This window comes from Asparagus officinalis, chromosome 9, assembly GCF_001876935.1.
Source record: "Asparagus officinalis chromosome 9, Aspof.V1, whole genome shotgun sequence".
In the NCBI taxonomy this organism is placed as follows: Eukaryota; Viridiplantae; Streptophyta; class Magnoliopsida; order Asparagales; family Asparagaceae; genus Asparagus; species Asparagus officinalis.
The window spans coordinates 16,328,776-16,354,438 of record NC_033802.1 but is presented as its reverse complement, the minus strand read 5'-3'; the positions used below and the strand labels follow the sequence as shown (position 1 = coordinate 16,354,438).

Sequence of the window (25,663 nt, the reverse complement as noted above, 5' to 3'; positions counted from 1 at the left end):
TCTAGTTTATGTGTGAACAATTGCTCCTTAATTATTGTTCAAATATATGAATACAATCTGCCTGTGGGCAAATAAATGATTCATGCATTTGAAAAATATGTGATGTAAGTATAATGATGGTACTATAAGGCTGTGGGCAAATAAATGATTCATGCATTTGAAAAATATGTGATGTAAGTATAATGATGGTACTATAAGGATGTCGCCACGTGATATCCCGCCGAAGGCCGGTGTTCTGGGTAGCACTCCAAAAAATATTTATTTATTTAATTTTGATCATCCTCTGTTATGAGTAGCGACGTACTGATTTTCTCACACATGAGTTTAATAAAATACAAAACTTTAAATAAATCACGATCAAACAGTCATGCCCAAATAAAAAAAAATTGCGGAATTAAAATTAAACATACATGCGGGTCATAATAGTTGGATCGAAAATTGCTGCAAAATAGAGTAAGTAACGGATCTATACATGCCGATTATGGCGGTGCAGATTAATCATAATTCATGATGATCATGTGTTCTAAACCTAAGCTCTGATACCACATGTAAGAATAATCTACATGAACCCTAAGATCGTGAACTACATGATTATCATAGATAGGATATTAATCTTGTATAAGTAAACAGTACCTCCAGACATCCTGATGCAAATGGTGGAGAGGCTAGGTGAATGATTCGAATTTCTCTCTCCTTGCCTATTAACCCTTATGTGTTGAATACGTAAGTAAGTCTTTGTGATGGGCAAAGGCTTTTATTTATAGGTGGAGAGAGGACCGAATTTTCCATTAGGGTTTTCTTTTCTAATACTTAATCTCAGCCGTCCATCAAGGCAGAAATATATTTGGAAAAGATTTGAAAAAGATCTCTTTTAACTAACCATATTTAGTTATTGATAGCATACTTAATATGAAAACGGATTCCTATAATGACCATATTTAGGGGAAGGAAAGAAACGTGCTTAATGGTAATTAAGGAAAGAAACGTGCTTAATGATAATTTCCTTACTTTCCTTACAGATTAGGCCAACTAATGTTGTGGTTTCCGCCAATCCGTGGATTATCCTCATTTAAAAAAGTACAAAAAATAACATCAACAATGGCAAATCCATCCCAAATTTTTGGAAAGAGTCCTCGATCAGTGGTGCAAGTCACCATAAACAGTGGTGTACAACAGAACAGAATTCTTCAAGTGGTCTCTCCAAACATGTAATAAGAGTGCAATGCATGGAAAGCAACCAGGCATAGTTCCAACAGATCAAGATAAATTGTTTTGAGATGTAACTAAATCATTCATGTCCAAGGATAGTTTCAAAATATATTGTTTGAGATGTAACTAAATCATTTAGGTCCTCAACTGCAGAACCATCATTTTCCATTTAAATTGAGCACCGGATCGAGCTACGCGGGGGAAAAACAAAAATGTACAGGATCGGTAAGGAAACTAGCAAAGCTTAGTAACAATTTTAGCGTCATTGATCATCCAGACCAGCGTGTACAAATTAAACAAATTCACCTACAAGAAAGATGCTATTTTGTTCGTCTGTTTGTTCTAATAAGCCCCTCGCTAAGGTCCCAAAGCTTTTTGCCTAAACCGGCATCTCTTGCTGCGGAGGTTGGTGTTGCCTCATCGCAGTTGACAAAATATTTCCCAGTCACATTTGTCACTTTGGGGTGCAGCGCTACGTAACAATTTGTTGCAGCTCCCTGTGAAAATAAATACATTTTTTTCAGATACTTTTACCACATTGTATTAGGGGACACCAGCCACAAAATAAGCTAATTTCTTCGGCAATTACACATGAAAGTACACATATATTTTACTTACCTCGGGGATGTCCTTAAGAAATGGTTTCGCCATAGTACCAAGAGAAATTATCACACCTACAGAATAAAGTAGAAGTCGGTCTTCTTTGATAAGAGAAATATTGTGCAGGAGAACATTTGAGGTCGAAGGAAGGATAATACCATTTAAGTTTAGGTAGCGAACTATGTTGGTCATTATTACTCCTGGATGCAAGGAGTTGGCTGTTACATTGGCTCCCTCTTCCTGATTGACATAAGATTGGAGAGCGAGAAGTCGATAAACATTTCCAAACTTAATGCAGTCTCGAATGTCGCATAATGCTTAGCTCAATGTTTTGAAGAGATTTAGTTACTAAAGAATCCCAAATAAATACGCAACACAAGTATGGCATCCTAGGAGAGTTCGAGGGTAGTATGGCAAGTATGGTATCCTTGTATCAAAATATCGCAAAGCATTCACATTTTTAAGGGCAAATTTCAATGAATTTTTGGGTTGCATTGCACAAAATCCCTTTAAACTTGGTAAATCTGAGAAAACTGTCAGAAATTTCAAAATTATAGGAAACCCTCTAAACTATTGGAGATTGAAATAAACAGCATTAACGTGAAGGGTGAAAAGTCTAAACTACCCTTGCCACTATCTGCCCACTGTAACTCGATTTCTTCAGCAAAATTAAAAGGTATAAACCACCTTCAGTCATCGTACTCAAGTGACACAGGTTCAGGGGTGTTCTCTGATTTACCCTGATTTTTTTATCTCTACAGTAATTGTATTTCGCCAATCAAATGAAGTGATCGAATACCTTCAACCGCCTAGATAGCTCATTCGCATGAAGTATATTTGCCAGCTTCGAGTGAGAATACGCACCAAAAGGCTTGTATCTGCCAGAAGAGAATTTTGTGTGCAGAAGAGAATTTAGTGACCTCTGCTTGTTATCTATGAAAATGTCAACGATATTAAGTTTCGAGATACCTTGATTTGTCATTTATCTTATCCAAATCAAAGCAGGATCCATCACTTCTCTTGTGAGCTACAGAGGATACATTGACTATCCTTCCTTGTATTCCCGTCGCTTTGGCTGTGGCTTTCATCTTTTCTAGTAGGAGTTTGGTGAGCAGGAAATGTCCTGCATTTTTGAGGAATTAATTATACATTGTTTTTCTATTCAATTCTCATGTCTTACATGTAAATTAGCGACAGAATTGAACCAAAAAACTTGGGAGAGGCTAATTTTCTACGGTAATCCAAAACCACATTAAAGAAATTTTGAACATTTCTATAAATTCGGAAAAATCCTCAAAAACCAGTTTTCAAAAATTCTAGGATCAAGGACTTGCAAACAATTGTTTCTATAAAATTTACTAACAAATCACAAACAATGACGAGTGTAAAAAAAAATTCTATAGTCATCTACGTAATCAGGCAAATCAGAAAAATTTCTCTAGTTATGAATTGCTTTAACCTTGCGATGTTGGATTGTGTTAGGCTACGTGGAGCCTAACTATCAGACTCGGCCCTATTCGCTGTATTGAAGAGAAAAACAGGCAAGAACAGGAAAAACGAAGCAGACAACGTTTTTGGGTGTTGGTCGGTCGACCGTGAGGCAATGCCCAGTCGATCGGAAAACATGCACACTACAGGGCGTGTTTCTGCATTCTGGTCGGTCGACCGCGAGGCTAAGCCCGGTCGACCACGGACCCTGCAATTGGTTTCCTGAGATTTTAACGTCCTGGTCGGTCAACCGCACCATTGTTGGCGGTCAACCACTACTCGGGTTTGGGCCTGGGCTCGTTTTCTGGTCTGTTTAAGATTCTTGTTTGTAAGAACCCTATGCTATAAAAGGGGTGATTAGGTCAACTTGTAAACTAACCTGAGAATAGTGAAATTTTTTTCTTACGGCGGCCGTGGATGTAGCTTCTCTCGTTGAGAAGTGAACCACGTAAAATTCTCTGTGTTCTCTGTTATTGTTCTTTTTTCTCTTCCTCATCTCTATTTCCAAATCACAACAAGGGTTAGAAAACCCAACAATTGGTATTAAAGCGACCAGGTTCGGTGCAGGCAATTTGAGGTTAGATATGGGATCCGAGAACGAGACGTCCAAGATCAAAAAGTTTGATGAGACAAACTTTGGGTACTGGAATATACAGATGGAAGACTACATCTATCAGAAGGATCTGTATTTGCCATTGGGAGAGAAGCTGGTGGATATGAATGATGCAGAATGGAAGTTGTTAGATCGGAAGGCCCTTGGAACAATCAGGTTGACCTTGTTTAGATCTGTAGCATTCAACATTAAGAATCAGGACTCGACGGCGTCTCTCATGGCTGCTTTATCCAGCATGTATAAACAACCCTCTGCAGCGAATAAGGTACATCTCATAAGAAGTTATTTAATTTGAGGATGTCTGAGAATCAAAAATTTAAGGATCACCTGAATGAATTTAATGAGATCACGGATCAGTTAAACTTCGTTAATATTAAATTCGATGATGAAATTCAAGCCCTCTTAATACTTGGTCAGTTGACTGATAGTTGGAAGGGTACCGTTATTTTGATTAGCGGGTCATTTGGAAAACTGAAACTAAAATTTTTAGAGGTTGTTGATATGGTTATGACCGAGGAGATTAGAAGGCAAGAAGAAGGAATCTCTAGTTTAGAGTCGACACTGAATGTTGAAAGTAGAGGTGAAACAGAAACAGAAATAGAGGAAATAGCCATGGGAGACCTATTTCGAGGAACGACAGGTCAAAATCCAAAAACCGTAAAAGCAAGAAAGAGATTGATTGCTGAAACTATGGCAAGTATGAGCACTATGAGAACCAGTACGGGGAACCCAAGAAAGACAAGGAGAGCAAGACTGAAACAAACGTTACCTCAGGAGAATCAGATGATGCCTTCATTTGCTCTTTAGAGAGCACAACAGAATTATGGGTGCTGGATTTGGGAGCATCGTTTCATGCTACCTCAAATAGAGATCTATTTGAGAACTATGTTTCAGGAAATTTAAAAAAAGTTTACCTTGGTGATGACCAGGCGTGTGATATAGTTAGAAAAGGAGTAGTGCAAATCAACCTCAATGGGTCTGTATGGAAGTTGAATGATATGAGACATGTTCCTAGCTTGAGGAAGAATTTGATCTCCATAGGACAGCTGGCAAAAGAGGAATATATAACAACCTTCGTATGTGATACGTGGAAGATTACCAAGGGGTCTATAATTATTGCTCATGGCACGAAGAGTGGGACTCTCTATATGATAACAAATGCATATGGATCCATTGTAGTGGTTGAGATCAAAGAAGATCCAAATTTGTGGCACAAAATGCTTGGTCATATGACCAGCAAAGGGCTAAAGGTTATGCAATCGAATGGAAATCTACCAGGTTTGAGGTCGACTGATCTTGACTTATGTGAAAGTAGCATCTTTGGAAAACGGAAGAGAATAAGCTTCAAAAGAGTTGGTAGAACTTTGAAGGAAGAGAAGCTTGAGCTAGTTCATACAAATGTATGGGGTCCAGCATTAGTCAAGTCTACAGGTGGAAGGTTGTATTTTGTGACCTTCATAGATGATCACTCGATGAAGACTTGGTTCTATTTCTTGTAACACAAATCAGAAGTGTTCGAAGTGTTCAAAAGATGGAAGGCTATGGTAGAAAATAAAAGAGGTTTGAAGATCAAGAAGCTGCGATCAGATAATGGCGGTGAGTATGAAGATTCTGAGTTCAAGAAGTTCTGCTATGATAGTGGCATCAGATTGGAGAGGACAGTGCCAAGTACACCACAGAAGAACGACATAGCAGAACGGATGGACATGACATTGACTAAGAGAGCCAGAAGCATGCGTCTACAAGCAGGACTTCCAAAGCAGTTCTGGGCAGAAGCAGTCAACACAGATGCCTACCTGATCAACCAGGGACCATCAGTACCTTTGGAGCATATAATATCTGAAGAAGTATGGAGCGAAAAGGAGGTAAACCTTTCTCATCTAAGAGTCTTTGGTTGTGTTTTATATGTTCATTTTAGTGATCATGTAAGAAACAAACTTGATTCTAAATCTTTGAAATGTTATTTTATTGGCTATTATGGTGATGGGTTTGGCTATAAGTTCTGGGATGAGCAGAACAAGAAAGTCATCAGAAACAGAGATATTATCTTCAATGAAACAGTCCTCTACAAAGATCGTGATGCTCTTCAGTCCACTAGTTCGGTGCAGTCTGAGCCTGTATACTTCAAGCCGGATGATGTTCTAGATGAGAGTAACCTTGAGGCTAGTTCTGATGAGGCAGAAGAAGTAGCAAAAGAGGTGGAAGAAGATATGATAGAGGAGATTACTTCAGAGAGGACAGATGCAGATGCAGAGCCTGGTCCACCTATCAGAGAGTTGAGGAGGACAACTAGAGTACCCAAACCAAATCCAAAGTATCCATCATTACAGTCCAAGTCTCATTTTAACTACTTATTGTTGAGTGACGATGGAGAGTCAGGAATCTATGATGAGGCATGTTGAGTGGGTGATGCGAGCAAGTAGAAGCTTGCTATGAAAGAGGAGATTAAGTCCTTGAACTCTAACAAGACTTGGGAGCTTGCGAAGTTGCCAGTGGGAAAGAAAGCCTTGAATAACAAATGGGTGTACATAATGAAGGAGGAACATGATGGTTCTAAGAGATACAAGGCTAGATTGGTGGTCAAATGGTTTCAGCAGAAAGAAGGAGTCGACTACACGAAAATCTTCTCTCCTGTAGTCAAATTGACTACTATCAGATCGGTTCTGAGCATTGTTGCATCTGAAGATCTACATCTCGAGAAATTAGATGTAAAAACAGCCTTCCTCCATGGTGACTTAGAGGAAGAGATATACATGAACAGCCAGAGGGGTTTACTCAGAAAGGCAAAGAGAAGATGATGTGTAGACTGGAAAAGAGCTTGTATGGTCTGAAACAAGCTCCAAGGCAATGGTACAAAAAGTTTGATAGGTTCATACAGAGGAATGGATACTCTAGGTGCAATGCTGATCATTGTTGTTTCTTCAAGAGGCTTGACATCATCTACGTTATCTTGCTGCTATACGTCAACGACATGCTAGTAGCCGGTTCAGATATGGGTGAGATCAAGAAGTTGAAGAAGCAGCTGTCAAGTGAGTTTGACATGAAGCATTTAGGTGTAGCAAAGCCGATTTTGGGGATGAAGATTAGCATAGACATGCTTTTGAGCACATTGCAGCTATCTCATGCTGAGTATATTAGACGGGTGCTTGAGAGGTTTGGGATGAGTGATGCTAAGGTTGTTAGCATACCTTTGGCTAGTCATTTCAGGTTGATTAGGGAGTAGTGTCTAGTGACTGATGAGGAGAAAGACTACATGGTGGATGTTCCATATGCTTCAGCCATTGGAAGTTTTATGTACGCCATGGTGTGTACGAGGTCTGACATTACCCATACAGTGGGAGCTGTGAGTAGATTCATATCAGATCCAGGAGAACAACACTGGGAAGCAGTAAAGTGGATTCTAAGATACATACGGGGTACTTTAGAGACTTGTTAATGCTTCAAGAGAGGCAAGTTGGGTCTGCAGGGATTTGGTGATACAGATTTTGCTGGTGAGATAGATCAGAGAAGGAGCACTACGGGATATGTGTTCACATTAGGTACTACTACCATCAGTTTGGTCTCCCAGTTACAGAAGATCGTCGTTTTATCGACTATAGAGCCAGAATATGTTGATGTGACAGAGGCAAGCAAGGAGATGATATGGTTAAAGGGGTTCTTGGAGGAGTTGGGACAGAAAAATGAGAAGAGTGTCTTACACTGTGATAGCCAGAGCGCCATCCATTTGGCAAAGAACTAGCTTTTCATGCCAGGGTCAAGCATATACATGTTCGTTATCACTTCATAAGGTCAGCCTTGGATGATGACGTGTTGGAGTTTGTGAAGATCCAAGGAAGCAAGAACCCGGCTGACATGCTTACGAAGACTGTCACTATGGAGAAACTAAGGTTGTGTTCAACTTCAGTTGGCATCATTACTTGATAGTATGGGAGGTCGTCGCCACAAGGAAAGGTCATAAAGACAGAGAGTTAGTCTCCAAGTAAGAGGTTGTTAGGCTATATGGAGCCTAACTATCAGACTCGACCCTATTTGCTGCATTGAAGAGGAAAACAGGCAAGAACAGGAAAAACGAAGTAGGCAACGTTTTGGGTGTTGGCCGGTCGACCGCGAGGCAAGGTCCGATCGATCGGAAAACATGCACACTACAAGGTGTGTTTCTGCATTCTATCTGGTCGACCGCGAGGCTAGGCCCGGTCGACCGTGGATTCTGTAATTGGTTTCCTGAGATTTTGACGTTCTGGTTGGTCGACCACGTCATTGTTGGCGGTCAATCGCGACTCAGGTTTGGGCCTTGGCTCGTTTTCTGGTCTGTTTGAGATTCTTGTTTGTAAGAACGCTATGTTATAAAATGGGTGATTAGGGCAGCTTGTAAACTAACCTGAGAAAAGTGAATTTTTTCTTGCGGCGGCCGTGGACGTAGCTTCTCTCGTTGAGAAGTGAACCATATAAAATTCTATGTATCCTCTGTGATTGTTCGTTTTTCTTTTCTCCATCTCTATTTCCAAATTGCAACAGGGGTTAGAAAACCCAACAGATTAGAATTTAAACTAAGTTTAGAGATACGGAAAGAGTCATTGTGAGTATAAATCATGATGTATTCAATATCTTTATGGACAACTTAATTGAGGGATACATCGCATGAGCTTCATACCGTAAGGGACTAATATCCTAATACCAATTTGCGATGGACTAATATTATCTCGAGGTAATTGCACACAGACCCCTGCAGTATTGCGCCTTGTAACTTATAATTCCTAGAGTCCAACTTTGGCAGACAGAGCCCCATGCGTGAATTTTTTTGACTCTCCTACCCTCGGACAGAAATTTTTTTTTTCTTTCCCTTTTTCCTTCTTTAGGCAAATAGATTCCAGAGGGTAAAAGAGTAAAAAAAATGACCCCGAGGGTCTATCTGCGAGGATCAAACTGCTATTAATAAAATAATCCAAAATACAAAACTACAGAGTTTCTGCAATTAACCCTGTTATGTTATCTAATTAAAAATTCTGTTATGGACCCGTACCTCCAAAACCAAGAGAAAGCAAGAATGAAGGAAATCACAGTACCTAGGTGATTCGTAGCAAATTGCAACTCTATTCCATCCTTTGACAGCTGAAAGGGGCACGCCATTATTCCTGCATTATTTCTGTTAGAAGTCCAAAACACGTCAACACTACTACTATCAGTAAAACCAAATGCAAGGCTAAAAAGATTTAAGAAATAATGAGATAAAACTACAGTGGCTAGCTATTTAATTAATTTGTGGCTTAATTACATGAGGATGTTAAGGTGTTTGTTTGATGAACTGAAGGAGCGCGCGAAGGAGTCAACTGAGTGGAGGGAGCTCAGGTCCATCTCCAATACTTGGAGCTTCGCTGATGGATTCTGTTCGAGGAGGCTTTCTTTGACCTTGGTGCCGCTTTCGAGTGTTCTTGATGGTATTATGACTTTAGCCCCTCTCAGCGCTAGAACTCTTGCTGTCTCTTTGCCAATGCCATTTGTTGCTCCTGCAGCACGAACATATATATGCTTATTAGCTCGCTTAATATTTTACGGAGAAATTACCGATGACAAATTAGACCACAGCGTAACACTGAAACAGTCAAATGGGCTGTTTTTGGTAGTAAGCACTTAACTGTTTCTAACTATTTGTGGCTCATGCGTGTTAATTAATTATTTCTGTAAGTATAGGTATAAATTTTGGGGCTTTTAAAGATGAAACGCAAGTGTTTTTAGTCTATGATTGCGTGTATGGAATTTAAACTGGTATAAATTTATATGAGAAATTTAAGTTGGAGCTGAATTATATCCCAATATATGCTAGAATTTGCTAGATATGTGCATTTATAGACGAAGGATTTTATGCTTGAGGTGATCTGCAATATCTAAGATTTTTTTTTTAATTCTAAATGGTTCATGACTAGCTCAGCTTTGAGAGTTTTCATCTTGAATCTTAGATTTGGCAATTAATAAGCTATATTGATTAGTTATCTATTAGTATCGACTCTCTCTCAACCAGGGAAATAGTCGGCGAGTAATTCTGACCAGAAAACTATAGGATTCATGGTACGTAAGAGGGTAAGGATGCAGTTCGAATTTCTGTACACTACTGTTTTTGCTTCTACAACGTCTTTTTTGCTTATTTTCATGAATTTACTTTAGCTAAAGTTGTACATGCTGATATCAGGGCTTCTGTATACTATTACTGTATCATTCACAAAGTAATCCATGTTTATAACTTTTTCTCGAAATTCTCGTTCTTACAGTTAACCGACTAATTTCGTTCAACTCGATCTGCTCGAAGATGAAACGGGAGAGGGCGATATCTCGTAGAAACATAACAAGCTTTTTTTTTTCCAGCACATGCACACAAGTCCTAAGAAAAACCTGTGACAATTGCAGTGAGATTATCGGCATCGATCCCTTCAGTGACTTGTTCAGCTGTTGAAGACGAGCCAAATCCAGAGGACCCTGCTCTCCATGGCCAGTTCCAGAGACCCATTCCTCCTCCTATGTCGTGTTGTTAGCAGGGTGACCTCTTTCTAGGGGAATATATGGTAGAGAAATAAAGAAGAAAAGATGGGGACCTGTAGGATCTTCACATCCGCTGCTATGATATTAAGAGAAGCATGGACACGTACATGGATTACCGCTGCTAATGGGTCTTGGCCTGCCACGTTTTGAGTATGGGACTACACGACCCACAAGCTTGCTGGCCCAGCCCAATAACTATGGCCAGTTGGGCCAACCCCCACCTCCTCTACTGCCAGCTGTCACGCCTGACCAGCGTATAGCGAGCATACACGAAGAGGATGACAAAATCAGAAGAATAGTACTGAGCGAGTGTTTAGCAACTTACCTGTTTCTACTCATAAGCAGCTTTTTTATTTATAATAAATTAATAATATCGTGTTGGGTAAGAATTACTTATGTTAGTTATTTCTTACTTGTAAACAGCCAGAACATAAGTTGGGAATTCCCAAACTTATTTTTGGGCTACTTATAAACAACTTTCTTTATACAGGACAAAAGACATAAATATCCTCCTATTATCTTTTACTTAGTGAAATATTTTCTTATAATTAACAATCACAATACAATGCAATATATAAAAATATTTTAATCAAATATATTTTTATATGAGATAACTAACTTTTATTAATTAATATATTATTGATAATAATATTTCATTACAATGAATTTAACTAATTAATATTATATTATTAATTAATAATCACAATTAATTTGAAATAATTACTTATAAATCATTTACTTTTTAATAATTAATATATTTATTATTAATTATATACTTAATATAAGCTGAATTAATAGGTCACACTATGGAGTCACAACAATATATCTCTTTTGGTCATTTGATATTTAATGCAACCTTATAAGTTATTGGATTACCAAACACACAACTACATATATCTCCTTGTAAGTTAAGGGGTTTGCCAAATAATTTTCTTATTTCTTACATAATTACAAGAAGTTTTGAGAATATGTAATATGTAACTTATAAAAATTTAAAAAAAAACAAGTAGTAACCAAACATGCTCTAATTAAACTGCAAAATCCAAACTCCTTTTGTACTAACTAACTAGTACAGTGCACGTGCTTTGCATGTAGACATACTTATTTTATAACTTTAATCCATTTCGTGAACATGAAAATGAGGAAGTGGGTCAAAAGGGGAAAAATAAGATTTATGGTAAAATATTATAAAGAAGTTTTGAGTATTTTCAACTATAAAAGTACAAAATTGTAAAAGTAAAATGAAAAAAAATCTATGTGAATTGATACAAGTGATCAATTATAAACCAAAATATATTTCAATAATTTGAATCATTCTGATGTTTATATGTAGTGAAAGTATATAAATTGTATATCGTTATATGCCAATTTTGCTATAGATTATGCATAGTTTATATTTTATAGCCTGAATATAAAATATATAAATTTATATGCTGATATAAGTATATATGCGACAGTAAATTATACACTAGTAGAAAACTGAGTATTGGCGATGGGGTATTGGCGACGGATTTGAAATTGGTCGCCAATACAAACATTGGCGACGAGGTTGTTCCCATCGCCAATGTTTGTATTGGCGACGGATTTCAATCCGTCGCCAATGTTTTCCGTCGCTCATAACCTTTGGCGATGGAAAAACATTGGTGACGGATCCAATCCGTCGCCAATAAGTATTGGCGATGGATTCGATCCGTCGCCAATAAGTATTGGCGACGGATTCTATCTGTTGTCAATGTTCCGTCGCCAATACTTATTAGCGACAGATTCGATCCGTCGCCAATAAGTATTAGCGACGAAATTGATGCGTCGCCAATACGTATTGGTGACAGAATTGATCCGTCACTAATGTTCTGTCGCCAATACTTATTAGCGACGAATCGAATTTGTCGCCAATAAGTATTAGCGACGGATCGAATCTGTCGCCAATAAGTATTAGCGACGGATCGAATCCGTCGCCAAAAAGTATTGGCGACGGATGTATTGGCGACGGATTCTATCTGTTGTCAATGTTCCGTCGCTAATAAGTATTGGCGACGAATTCAATCCGTCGCCAATGTTCCGTCGCCAATGTTCCGTCGCCAATACTTATTGGCGACGGATTGGAATACGTCGCCAATACTTATTGGCGACGAATCGAATTCGTCTCCAATGTCTGTCGCCATCATAAAAAATTAACATTAGTGATTGATTATCTCATTGTTAATGAGTGGCCCCATAAAAAATTAAGAATTATTTTAATATTAGTCCCTCAAAGCTATAATATTTTAAATGTAGTCCAATAGTATTTTGTTCCACGCAGGTAGATGATAGCTTGAGATCTGAGGACGTGAAAGTCTACTATGATCCAGGACAGTTGTTTGGTGGCCTTCTCAAGGGCCCCCTGCTCCCCTCTAGCGTCGTCTTCGACGGGGTATTGACGACAAATTTGAAATCCATCGCCAATACAAACATTTGCGATGGAAAGATACATATGTTATCAGATTCTTATGTTAAAATATTTTTAATTAATTAGGAATTCTATGTTAGTTTTAAAATTTATTTATTTTTATTCTTTCTGCTAGTAGATTCGATGAACTCTACTACTCTTGGTAGTTTTCATGGATGGACTTGAACCTGTAAACATCATTAATGAATCTGAGAGGAGATAAATTAGATTTAATCACTAAAAACTGGATGAAAATAGTTTGGATAGAGTTCTCTTGGAGTTTTTTATAAGGTTAAGAGGAGAAAGAGCCGTCAAAATTGAGTTCGAGCGAATATGATATAACAGGTCATGTGTTCAAACTCTGTGAAATTTTTACATATATACCCAAGCATTGTATATTTCCCCCCCCCCCCGAAAAAAGCATCATTTTACTAATTTCCCCCTCTAAATTGTCTTTTCCATTTAAGCTTATATCTCAAATTGAACGAAGATTTAATGACCAAGAAAATTGAATACATATTTGGTTAATTTCTATTTGTTTATGAGTTTCATAACTAATAGCTATTCATTTATTGTTAAATGAGATAGCGAATCAAATTTGATCGAATAGCAAGATGAATAATAACTAAACAGTTTATTGATTATTTGGTTCACTTCCACCCCTACCTCTAGGCTCATGAAACACATCTATTATTGTTGTTTAAGACGCATATATTGCTATTGTCTAAGAAAAGTTATTCCTAGGTATTCTACCCCGATACTAATGCTATAATAATTAACAATATAGTTTGTTATGCATAAATTAAAAGTCAAGGGAAACTAGTAATAATAGTTAGATTTAAAAGTAAATATAACCGGTGTTAACCAGAGGACCTAATAGTAAATATTATGATGATTTGAGGGATGTAATAGAAATTTTTATGATTTGAGTGAGTAATTTTGAAATATTGAAGATAGTCAATCAAACTAATTTTGAAGCGGGTTAACTTATCATACCAGAACTTATCAACTAGATCCAAACGGGTTAACTTTTTATAATTAAAAGTCAAGGAAAACTAGTAATAATAGTTAGATTTAAAAGAATATTTCTTTAAATATAACCGGTGTTAACCAGGGGACCTAATAGTAAATATTGTGATGATTTGAGGGATGTAATAGAAATTTCCATGATTTGAGTGAGTAATTTTAAAATATTGAAGATAGCCAATCAGACTAATTTTGAAACGGGTTAACTTATCATACCAGAACTTATCAACTAGATCCAAACGGGTTAACTTTTTATAATTAAAAGTCAAGGAAAACTAGTAATAATAGTTAGATTTAAAAGAATATTTCTTTAAATATAACCGGTGTTAACCAAGGGACCTAATAGTAAATATTATGATGATTTGAGAGATGTAATAGAAATTTCCATGATTTGAGTAAGTAATTTTGAAATATTGAAGATTTAAGGGACTAATTTTGAAATATTGAAGATTTGAGGGACTAATTTTGAAATATTGAAGATTTGAGGGACTAATTTTGAAATAATCTAATCATTAACTCTAAATAAGAGGATGTAAAAGAAAAATTGATAAGAATAGTTAGATTTTAGGGTTGCAATAGCAATTTCTATGAGATTTCGGGAACTAATTTGAAAATATAAAAATTTTGAGGGGCTAAAATTAAAATATGAAAGACATAAATATCTAAACTTAAACCCTAATCCAATCAAACCCAAACCCTCTCAGCTGCCTCCCCCCTACTATAATACCAGAACTTATCATACCAGAACTTATCGACGAATTCAGGGTTGTTTGTCTTCACTAATACAAATAGCAACAATAATTTTGCATCTCCCCCCATCGACCCGCCCGCGTTCTCCTCCCGACGACCTGCCTCCCTCGACCGCACGGCGCCCTCGACGACCCGCCGCCGCACGCCGCCCTCGACCAGCCAACCCGCCGCCCTCGACCAGCCGCTTAGAGAGGTATTTTCAAATTTTTTTTAATAAATTATTGTGTTCTACATGATTATTGAATATTAAGGAGTATTCGGTTCCTAAATTAGACCTAATTTTCTTTTCCTACTGATTTCCTATGTTATTGCTACCTAAATTAGACCTCATGTTCTACATGGTTATTGAATATTGAGGAGAATGTCTCTTTCTTTACTATCGCTTCAGCACGCACCTCAAATAATGTGATATATTTTCATAATGGTAATTACCCAAATAATTATCCTTATTATTTTTAAAAAGTAGTAGTGTGATATATAACACAATAATGTGTTATATATTAATTTTAGGTGAATAACAAGTTAACGTCAGCCGTAGATCCCCGTCCAATAATTGCTACCAATTATTTAGACATATAATATAAATGGACGATTCAACTTTGGGTATGAAATTTAAATTTATACCGAAAAGGATCGCTTAATTTATATTATAAGTAGAAATAATTGGAAAGTAACTATTGGATCTGTCCATTTCAGATGAGTTAGGAATAAAGTAATGCTTACATATAACTTTGAATACTATGTGTATTTTCGTTTCTAGAAAATTTTGGTCGCACATACTTGTTGTTCTCTGGGTACAATAAGTGTATGTTGTTATGTGTATCGGACTATTACTTACCGATTTTGGTCTATTACCGATACACATAATAACATCCGCACAATGTACTTGGAGAACAGCGGGTAGGTGCTGCCGAAATTTTCTAGAAATGAAAATACACATAGTATTCAAAGTTAGATGTAAGCACTACTATATTCTTAATGGGATAGAAGCCTTCCTATAACCGCCGAGAGTGTTGGTTTAAATTAGGATTACTTATCATAGAGTGCTAGCTTTTATTTGGTACAACAATGGCCATTATAGAAGAGTAATTTAATTCGTTTGATTATTTGTTCAATCAACTAAAATAAAGACTATTAAACTTATGATGATTTAAGAGATATTAAATTAATTAATAAGTTTTCCTACTATACAGATGAGAAAAGTTCCTGAAGTCATGGATTGATATTCCTATATTAAAAAGAAGAGCGAAAGGTGATACTCGATATCGAGACGGATGGGAAGCATTCCTTGAATATGCATATGCTAATCCGAGGAAGACAGAGAACGATTTGTTGTGTTGTCCATGCAGTAAGTGTAGTAATAGAGGTCTGGTGGATAGAGTTGCTATACGAAGACACCTAGAAAGATGGAGATTTGATGAAAATTATAAATATTGGAGTTTTCATGGAGAATGTGAAGATATTGAATTAGATGATAGAAATATAGATGATACGCATGCAATGTTCAACGATGTTACGAAATTTGTAGAAGTTGATGAAGTTCCAGAAGTACCAGATGCCGTTGAAGTTCCTGGAGATGCAGATGATGTCCAAAATACCGAGGACGTGCGTGATAGCGGGGCCTACAGAAATTTAGTGAAGATATTGGAAGACAACGAGAAGGATCTGTATGATGGTTGCATTGAGTATAGTAGGTTGTCATTTATTCTTGAACTGATGCGTATTAAGACCCTGAGCGGAATGGCAGATAAATATTTTCAAATGCTTCTTAATTTACTACGCAAGGTAATTCCAGACGGAGAGAATAGCATACCAGAAAAGTGTTATGATGCAAATAAGATTGTTGGTGCTCTGGGTTTAGATTACAATAAGATCGATGCTTGTCCCAATGATTGTATCCTTTATTATAAGGATAACGAGAAACTTGAGGAATGTCCAAAGTATGGAGTGTCTCAATGGAGAAAGAATGCACGCACTTCAACACGAAAGTCAGATGAGTCAATGAATCAACAGAAGAAAATTCTAACGAAGGTGCTTCGACATTTTCCCTTAGTGCCTCGGTTACAACGTCTGAATATGACAAAAAATATAGCAAAAGATATGCAGTGGCATAAGGAAAGACGTGTAGATGATGGTAAAGTGAGACATCCAGCAGATGCAAAGGCATGAAAGCATGTGGATCATACTTTTCCCTCATTTGCCACAGAGTGTAGGAATGTCAGACTTGGGCTATCTAGCGACGGATTCAACCCGTTTGGCATTATGAGTTCTGGATGGTCTACTTGGCCAGTTGTGTTAATGCCCTATAATTTACCACCTAGACTTTGTATGAAGCAATCATATATGATTCTTTCATTATTGATACCAGGCAAACATTCACCCAGTAATGACATAGATGTGTTCATGGATCCGTTAATTGATGAGTTAAAACGTCTCTGGGATGAAGGGGTCCCAACATATGATGCATTTTCTTGTGAGTCTTTTAATCTCCTTGCTATTCTTATGTGGACAATTAATGATTTTCCAGCTTATGGTAATCTCTCAGGTTGGTCTACGAAAGGGACAGTCGCTTGTCCTATATGTGGTCCGAACTTCGAAGGCTTTTATTTACAACACAGTCGAAAAATGTGTTATTGATTTAACAGAAGATGGTTAGGAAAAGGACATAAATTCAGGGGTGAAAATGGGCAAATAAGTTTGATGGCCAAGAAGAGAAAAGAGGGGAGCCGCGTGAAGTGACTGGAGATGAGATTGTGAACTTGTTTGAGGGATATCCTAAATTCAAGTTCGAAAAGAACCGATTTACAAAAGAGGAAATTCTCGCTCTGAGACGCACTTCTATCATGAAGAGGGAACCTAAACGAAAGAGGTAAGTGCGGAGTTTAGATGTCACACATACTGAGACTTTGCCGACGGGATGGACAAAATTTAGTATATTCTTTCAGTTGCCTTACTGGCACAAGCTCAAACTCCGACACAATTTAAATGTAATGCATATTGAAAAGAATATATGTGATAACTTATTATCCATACTTCTACAAGATGGTAAGAAATCAAAGGACGATTTAAGGGCTCGACAAGACTTGAATGCGTTGAACATCCCACATGATCTACAAGCACAAGAAGTCGCCAATGGAAAATTTGAGATGCCTTCAGCTCGTATTACAATGTCAAAAGTTGAGATGTAGAGATTCTGTGAGGTGCTTAAGTTAGTGAAGTCACCAGATGGTTACTGCTCTAATATTTCAAATAATATCCAAGTGAAAGAGCGAAAACTTTTAGGACTTAAGACTCATGATTATCATATCCTTCTTCACCAATTGCTTCCGGTAGCACTTCGTAACAACATGGCCGATGAAGAAGTAGCAAAAGTTATAATCGAATTCTGTGGATTTTTTAAAAAGTTATGCTCAAAAGTTATCAATATTGATGAATTTAAGGCACTAAAAGGAGAAATGAATGAAACCCTCTGCAAAATGGAGATATTCTTCCCTCCATCATTTTTTACGATCATGGTCCATCTCACACATCATCTTGTAGATGAGGCATTACTCGGAGGACCAGTTAACTATCGTTGGATGTATCCCATGGAGTAAATTCAATTAAGTCTATTTACAATACATGTAATTGCTTTATATTAACAACTCATATTAATATTATCTTTAGATATTTGGGTTTTTTGAAACACATAATGCGAAATCGGGCTCATCCTGAAGGATCGATTGCTGATCATTACGTGGCAAATGAATGTATGATGTTTACCTCTCGGTATATACATGGTGTACATACAAAAAATAAGGAGATAAATAGTAATAGAGATGACACCTTTCATGAAAGTACCAAGATGAACAAAGGCTATTCCAGAATTGACTTGAATCAGGCTCATGCCTTCTTATTGCAAAACCTGGAAATCTTTGAAGATTATCGCAAGTAAGAAATTAACTTTAACAAATATGATTTTTTTGAATTATATCAATAGTTGAACTCTAATTTTTTCTATCAACAGACGACATTTGGAGGAGTTACATTTAGAAATAACTAGTGTGTCCGCACGAAATCAAATTGCTAAAATTCATGAAAAACATTTTACCGAGTGGGTCATAGCTAAAGTAAGTTAAAGTGTATTTTATTTTACATTCTTTTTGGGAATAAATAAGGCTAACTATTTAACGCTAATTTGTGTTTATGTGCAACATTAGGTAGAAAGACAAAAATGTGCTGGTTTGCCAGTGTCAGAAAAGATAAGTATTCACTCACATGGACCGCACTACACAGTTAAACAATACAGCGGATATCGTGTAAATAGGTGTTTATTTTAACGGGTTGGGCTTGAGGAGGAGAGAGTTACTCAAAATAGTAGGGTCGTGGCTACATTTTCTCAAGAATGTTATTCAAGCTCAACTGATCAAAATCCAGTACTTGGTGATGTAATTTATTACGGACAATTAGAAGATATTGTGGAGATATTCTATGCGTACGGTACCAAAAATATACGTAGTTATGTGATGTTTAAGGTTCGTTGGTGTCATGCAGACAGTACTAGGGATGCATATGGTTTTCATCTTGTAAATCTAGATAAAGAGATATATCCCGATATGAAGTTTATGTTTGCAAATTAGGCTACTCAGTGCTTTTACGTCAAAGATCCTAAGCACCCGAATGTCTGGGTCGTATTGTATAAGGAGCCGAGAACTCTTGTTCAGCTTGCTCTTGATGAAAACTCGGATGATACTAATGACCCAAATGAGGCCGAAGGAGAAATTTTTCTTAATTACTCATACCCTCAGAATATCAATTTTAATATGTATACTTCACAAATTCGACTTGATATCTGTAATGTAGGAGATTGAATACAAAGATCCTTATGCAAATTCGACTTGATATCTTGTATGCATTTATTAAATATTTTAATTGTGTTAGATTAACAATTTAAGTTGCAGATGAGCCAAAGAGTTAGGAGGCTATCTTTTCCTAAATCGAGAAGGGATCTTCCTTACGACCATCTCGGAGTCAGTTATCTCTACATGGATCCTCACTAATTGAAGGTATAAAATTTGCTTGCTTTGTTTAGTTTTCATCCTCTTCCTGGTAAAGCAAATATTCCTTAATGTTCCTGCAAGCATCCATGATACGCTATACATGATACACAAATTTGCTTGCTTGCTTTATTTAGTTTGAACTTTCTGTGCATGTAATTACCTCAATTGATAAATTTATATGCTCATTTCTTATTTTATAATTTGTTAGATATTGTGGGGACATCTCAACTGGGTACACCGTAACATCAAGACGCATTACTAGATATAGGTATTATACATTTGTAATGTAATGATATTTTAATGTAATGTAATGATATTTTATATTCCTAATAAATACTTGTAGACAATGCTTGCGATGGATCTGGTGATGATGAGATCGAGCACGAGAGGGTGTCCAGATCTTCTCACTCAGAGATGGCATGTCTCCGCCCATGGACTCCGTCAGTATCTTGCATCCCTCTACCAAAAAAATCTATTGAATTACAAAAAATGTGATATGAACTACAAATTGAAGAGAGATGATATTAAAAGAAAGGAGCATGCCATAAAACAGAGACTAGATAAAGCTATGTCAGATCTAATGAGGGAAAAAAGTAATAATTACGTTTAAACTTTGGATAATTCATACTTATTTGCTTACTTAAGTTTATAAGAAATTTATTTCTCTTTGACATTCATACTTATTTGCTTACTTAAGTTTATAAGAAATTTATTTCTCTTTGACTTTGTAGGCCAAAAAGATTATGAGAAACCCGGTAGGCATGGGAGTGAGGAAAAGACGAAAGTACCTCCGAAAGGGTACCGGGGCATTTTGGAGTGGAAGGACAACATTCCTGTTGGGGATTGGGCTGTCAAATTTAATAACTTGATTGGCTATTTAATAAGAGATCCACGCTCCATTAATATTGCTCATAATTTTGAGGAGCAAGAATTTAAATGCATAAAAAAGATTTGGGAGAAGCTCATGGTAATTATTTAATATACTGCTGCTTATTTTGTTTACAATTCACAATGATTATTCTTATAGTGTAAACTTTTTGCCATGTAACTTGCAGGATCATTATTGTCTTAAAGACAACCCAGAGTCTTGGGATTATGTTATCCCCAAAATGGCCAAGCTTATTCGGTGTTGGAAGAGTGATCTAAAGAAAAGATATTTCACATATTTATCTACTGATTGGAAGAGGATCTATGAACTTGATAAGAGAGTTCCTCCATTTAATTGGATGACTCTTATTATCGAGTGGGAGGGTGAGAAGAAGGTAGATTATTTTTAATTTATGACATTATCATCACGTTATTTTTCATTTATATATTATCATCGCACATACTAATAAAATACTTTATTTTGTAGAAAATATGTGAAACGACATCGGTGAATCGTAGATCAAAGCTATACGATCACTTTTTAGGAGCTACTCCTTATGTTCAGATCGAGCATAAGTATTTGAACAAAAACCCGGTATGATCATATTATTAAAACTGATTTCATGTGATTAGTTTCCTACATTTAATTTGGAATTTAATATATCACAAGACGCTTTGACTATGCCCCTGACTCTTCTGGCTATAAGAGTTTATACACTGCCCCAGCGCTATGAAAATGTAGAGGGAAATGACAAAAAGGTGGAGAAAATTAATGAATTGAACGTAAGTATAAGATTAATTTTAGATTTGTATATACTTAATGATTTTTCATCAAAATTTCTAATTTTTATGATATATGATATGCAGGCGGCGCTGGAAGCTTCTCAAAACGATGTCTTCACCCGTGCCACGCAGTCTTGAAGTACAGAGGACACTCCTGTAGAGCCTAACCACATGACCAGAGACGAGTGGATTGGAAGTTGTCGACGGAGCTTACGGTTCACACTCAAGAAAGAAAGGAAGAGTGCCTCCGTCAAGTACTTGAGTTAAAACACTCACCACCACCAATAAGCCTAGCAGCCAATCTGTGACCTCGACGCGACACGGTGACACGTCATATGTCGTGGGTCACCACCAATAAGCCTAGCAGCCAATCTGTGACCTCGACGCGACACGGTGACACGTCATATGTCGTGGGTAAGATTGGAAAATACTTGATGAAGAATGTTTATGTCGTGGGTAAGATTGGAAAATACTTGATGAAGAATGTTGAAATTCCATTGGCTTTAAGTTTTCTTCACACTATTAAGCACGAGTTAAGTGGTGCACAAACGACTTGGGATGTCGTTCAGTGACTCATCGATTCTCAACCCTTAAAGGACTTGCTTCCGCAGTCTATATACACGGATATTATGGTGTTGGCATTTGATGAGCATGCAGCTGCAAGTGGTGGAGAGGTATATATGTCATATTATATATATGTATTTATTATGAGTATTTTGGAATATATTCTCATATTGATTTACATTCTTTTTAGGCTAGAGAAAGTACCGCCGTAGGAAGCAGTAGTACGGTACGGCATTCTGATGCAGCCGCCACCGATAATAGGGATCACGACGATAGGGACCACGACTATGATGAGTGAGTGAGTGGTGAGTTAGACTTTTTGGTAACTTTTGTGGACTTTTGGATTGTGTTGAACATATTATGGCCTCCTGATTATGTGGACTTTTGGATTGTGTTGAACATATTATGACCTCCTGATTATGTATATATGTGATGAACATATTATGACCTCCTGATTATGTATATATGTGAATTGTTAAATGTTAATATTGTTGGATGTGAATTGATGAATGTAAATGTTACTGATTATGTATATATGTGAATTGTTAAATGTTAATATTGTTGGATGTGAATTGATGAATGTAAATGTTAATATTGTTGGATGTGTATGTGAATATTGTTGGATGTGAATCATTGAACGTGAATATTATTCATAAATAATTATTATTTTTGTTACTAATTTGATACACATAACTAAAGAATAAATCTCAAAAAAAATAAGAATTACGATTGTATTATCATGTAGGTAAATAAATAAATGTTATTAGAGCTCCTCTTTATATTAAATTTAATAGTAATAATTGAAATTATTAAGTGCTAAATATTAGTTCATGTGAAAAAGTAAAGTAATCAATGCTCTACATACCTATTTAGTCAATCAATCAAACGTACCAAAATTATGATGACCATAATAAAAATTATATGGTGGATTCACATTAAATATAATTTATAAAAAATAGTACATCAAAGTCAAAATCTTTTTAACGACTTACTCTTCTATATCATTACTAATTGACGTATCTATGCATTACATTAAAACACAATAAATATTTAGAAAACTACAAAAGAAACATCCTCGAAAGTTTTAAAACTTATAAAAAAAACCCTAAATTTTATAATTTACAAATACACACAATAATTAAACATTACATTAAAATCAAGGAATTACAAAAAATCATTTAAATTTTCAAATTTTGGAGGGGTAATTTGCAATATACTAAATTTTAAGGCTTTTTTGTAAATTTCAAATTTAATAGATTTTTAATTAGTTATGTTCTTTTCAAAAAAGTTATGAGTAATATTTACTATGAAATATTTTTTCTAAACCTATACTTTTAAAGGTAGTATGCTGTTTTTTGTAAACTTTTAATTTACTAGGGATTATTAGTAATTTTGTATATTTATTTTATGTCTATAGGTTAAAAGTTCTCATGGTGTTTTTTGAAAATTATAAATTTTAGGGTTTTTTTGCAATTTTTTAAACTTATAGGTCTTTTCTACATATTGCAAATTATTTATAGACTATTTATAATTCCTATATTTTCAATTTACTAATGAGTTTGAAACTCTTAGAGTTTTTTTTGTAAATTTTAAATTTTGATTTATTATTTATAATTATTGAAGCTTTAAGAGTATTTTCTATAAATTATAAATTATGTAGGGGATATTTTCAATTCCTATATTTTCAATGTACTATTAGGTTGGAAATTATCGGGATTTTTGTAAATTTTACATTTTGAGAGTTTAATCATGTAATTTGTAAAAACTTTAATGTTTATTGTAAATTCCATAAAATTTTAGGGGTTGTTTATATTATTTGTAGGTTTTTAGTATTTTTATAGGTTTAAAAGTTTTAAGGTTTTTTTATAAATTTTGAATTTTTAGGGGTGTCTTTGTAATTTTTAAAACTTACAAGAAATTTTCTCTAAAGTCAAAAAACTTTTGGTTTCTTGCTAACATATATTTTTTAGATTTCTCACTGAATTGAAATAAGTATAATTTATAATTTTTAAGATATTTTAACAAAATTTTGAATATGTAGTGATGTTTTTACAATTTAAAAAATTTGGAGGATAACTTTTACAAAGTCCAAAGTTTTTTAGGTGCTGGCTAGCATATGTTTTTTAGATTTCACTACGAACTAAAATAAGTAAAGGATTTGAATTATATCAATTGTATCTCTTTTATCCAATAACATGTTAAGTCTCATTATGAATAGGATAAATTATTTAATTATCAATTCAAAGAAGATAGGATAATTAGAATAAATCAGGATAACAATGTAATGTTCATAAAAAAATTAAGGTTAATATTGACCATGGAAAGATTTTCTCGAACATGAGTACTTTTTACCAAGAGTATGATATATAAGATATATATAAAAGTATAATATAATTATATATATATACTATATATATATATATATATATATTGTATAATTATATATGAAAAATGGGTATGCTTGGTGTGGCAGTATAAAATTGCTTATAAGGTCCGTTAGCGCTCGCCGGCCAAACCGACGAACCAATGAGGGCGACGAGATCGACAAATCCACCGAACAACGGAAATGAATCACCCTCGTGCCAGAATCAAAAGCTAATCGATTAAGGAATCAAACGAGTCATCCAACCGAAATAGCTCGACGCAATCACGATCAGACCAGATCAGTTCTAGGACATCGAAACTCAGAGCGGATTTACTAGCCAATCAGGAATCCGACTTACTGCCAAATCAGATCAACCAATCAGAGTCTCAATCAACGCGAATCACGCGACAAAAATCGGAAAAGCGGACACACGTCGAATAACTGCGGAAAACCCACACCTAAGGGGGCTCGGCTTAATGCCGAAGCCACCCATGGGTGGCTCCGGTGGCCGAGCCACCCATGGTGGCTCGGCACAGTGTCGGCCACCAGAGGGCGACAGGTGCCAACGGGTGGCCGATCCGTTTCTTCTGTTTGCACGGGCACTGTCCTGAGAGCTATAAATGAGGCCTAGAGATGTTCATTTCGGAGTCGAACTTCAAGACGCCGAAAACTACGTGCCCGGATTGAAGAGCTAAACTCAGAGTTTTTGAAGATTTGAAGCTTGGACGTACAGATCTGTCCTCGGCGACGCAATCCACGTCAGATAAAGCAGTGATCTCGAAGGAAGAATAGAACAGATCTTGAGATCTCACGAGGTACATACTCCAGATCTAAGCTGGTCTTATGTCTCGGATCGAGCGTTATTCCCCGTTGGTGGATTAATCCCTTCCGGCTATTATTACCCTTAGTGAATAATCCGCATAATCGTGTAGATGCGACGGGTCTTAGATCGCGCGGTTGGTCCACGGCAAAACAACCCCGAGCGCATGGCAAAGAACACTACACAAGCGGGCGGCCGTAAAACAGGAGTCGCTGATATGTGTTCACGAAGAGGAAAGTTGTATATTTTACTTTTTGCTTATTTCTTTGATTTAGTTGTAACCGGAATCTATGAAAGACGCGATCTTTGTAATCCAGATGACAATTATCTCAATTAAGGAAGAAAGCTACAGTTGTTCCAGCGGCACGAACAATCTGTGCGACCACAGTGGAGCGCAGCGAGCATTCGGCTGTCCGAGATCGGTGGAGCGGGATCGCAGCGCGTCGGGGTGTGGAGGACGGTCGATTACCGAGTTCGGACCAAGGCAAGTTTCGCGGAGTACGTGTCCCTCGCCGATCTACTCCCCCCGCTAAGTCGAAGAGTTCGTCCTCGGGAGAAATCTCGTTGGTTTGAAGCTGCTCGG

General features: G+C 36.4%; 2 protein-coding genes and 1 long non-coding RNA gene across 11 annotated transcripts; 1 reads left to right on the top strand and 2 right to left on the bottom strand.

The window, feature by feature from the left end:
• Window positions 1,337-10,480, bottom strand: LOC109824744 (short-chain dehydrogenase TIC 32, chloroplastic-like). 3 transcript variants are annotated; one of them, XM_020391388.1, is made up of 9 exons: window positions 10,295-10,480; window positions 9,183-9,414; window positions 8,974-9,053; window positions 8,289-8,405; window positions 2,779-2,932; window positions 2,609-2,687; window positions 1,968-2,049; window positions 1,828-1,883; window positions 1,337-1,706 (listed from the first exon to the last, which is right to left on the bottom strand). In XM_020391388.1, the coding sequence occupies exons 1-9, from the start codon at window positions 10,407-10,409 to the stop codon at window positions 1,530-1,532; spliced, it is 1,092 nt and encodes a 363-aa protein (XP_020246977.1). In that variant the 5' UTR covers window positions 10,410-10,480; the 3' UTR covers window positions 1,337-1,529. The 3 variants fall into 3 exon arrangements, with proteins under 3 accessions (XP_020246977.1, XP_020246980.1, XP_020246978.1); XM_020391391.1 differs by lacking the exon at window positions 8,289-8,405; XM_020391389.1 differs by lacking the exon at window positions 8,289-8,405 and having other exon boundaries at window positions 1,828-2,049.
• On the top strand, window positions 14,705-21,671 carry LOC109824004. Of its 7 annotated transcripts, none has more exons than XR_002242527.1 (9): window positions 14,705-14,835; window positions 19,583-19,687; window positions 19,890-19,949; window positions 20,025-20,274; window positions 20,413-20,648; window positions 20,737-20,943; window positions 21,036-21,143; window positions 21,219-21,331; window positions 21,416-21,671. XR_002242527.1 is itself a non-coding variant. In XM_020390503.1 (9 exons), the coding sequence occupies exons 4-8, from the start codon at window positions 20,028-20,030 to the stop codon at window positions 21,280-21,282; spliced, it is 825 nt and encodes a 274-aa protein (XP_020246092.1). In that variant the 5' UTR covers window positions 14,705-14,835; window positions 19,583-19,687; window positions 19,890-19,949; window positions 20,025-20,027; the 3' UTR covers window positions 21,283-21,331; window positions 21,416-21,671. The 7 variants fall into 7 exon arrangements, 5 of the variants coding, with proteins under 5 accessions (XP_020246092.1, XP_020246093.1, XP_020246089.1 ...); XM_020390503.1 differs by having other exon boundaries at window positions 21,256-21,331; XM_020390504.1 differs by lacking the exon at window positions 21,219-21,331 and having other exon boundaries at window positions 20,025-20,121.
• Window positions 22,271-22,416, bottom strand: LOC109824005. The gene is made up of 2 exons (XR_002242529.1): window positions 22,344-22,416; window positions 22,271-22,305 (listed from the first exon to the last, which is right to left on the bottom strand). It is a non-coding gene; the product is annotated as an uncharacterized LOC109824005 (long non-coding RNA).

Excerpts from the sequence above, each read along its gene's own strand:
- LOC109824004 (XM_020390502.1), top strand. The coding sequence starts at position 20,028 with ATGCTTGCGATGGATCTGGTGATGATGAGATCGAGCACGAGAGGGTGT. Across the intron at positions 20,649-20,736 it reads AGATTTGGGAGAAGCTCATG|GATCATTATTGTCTTAAAGA; the intron begins GTAATTATTTAA and ends TGTAACTTGCAG. Across the intron at positions 20,944-21,035 it reads AGTGGGAGGGTGAGAAGAAG|AAAATATGTGAAACGACATC; the intron begins GTAGATTATTTT and ends TTTATTTTGTAG.
- LOC109824744 (XM_020391388.1), bottom strand. The coding sequence starts at position 10,409 with ATGGGTCTCTGGAACTGGCCATGGAGAGCAGGGTCCTCTGGATTTGGC. Across the intron at positions 1,884-1,967 it reads TCGCTACCTAAACTTAAATG|GTGTGATAATTTCTCTTGGT; the intron begins GTATTATCCTTC and ends TTTATTCTGTAG. Across the intron at positions 1,707-1,827 it reads TTCTTAAGGACATCCCCGAG|GGAGCTGCAACAAATTGTTA; the intron begins GTAAGTAAAATA and ends TTATTTTCACAG.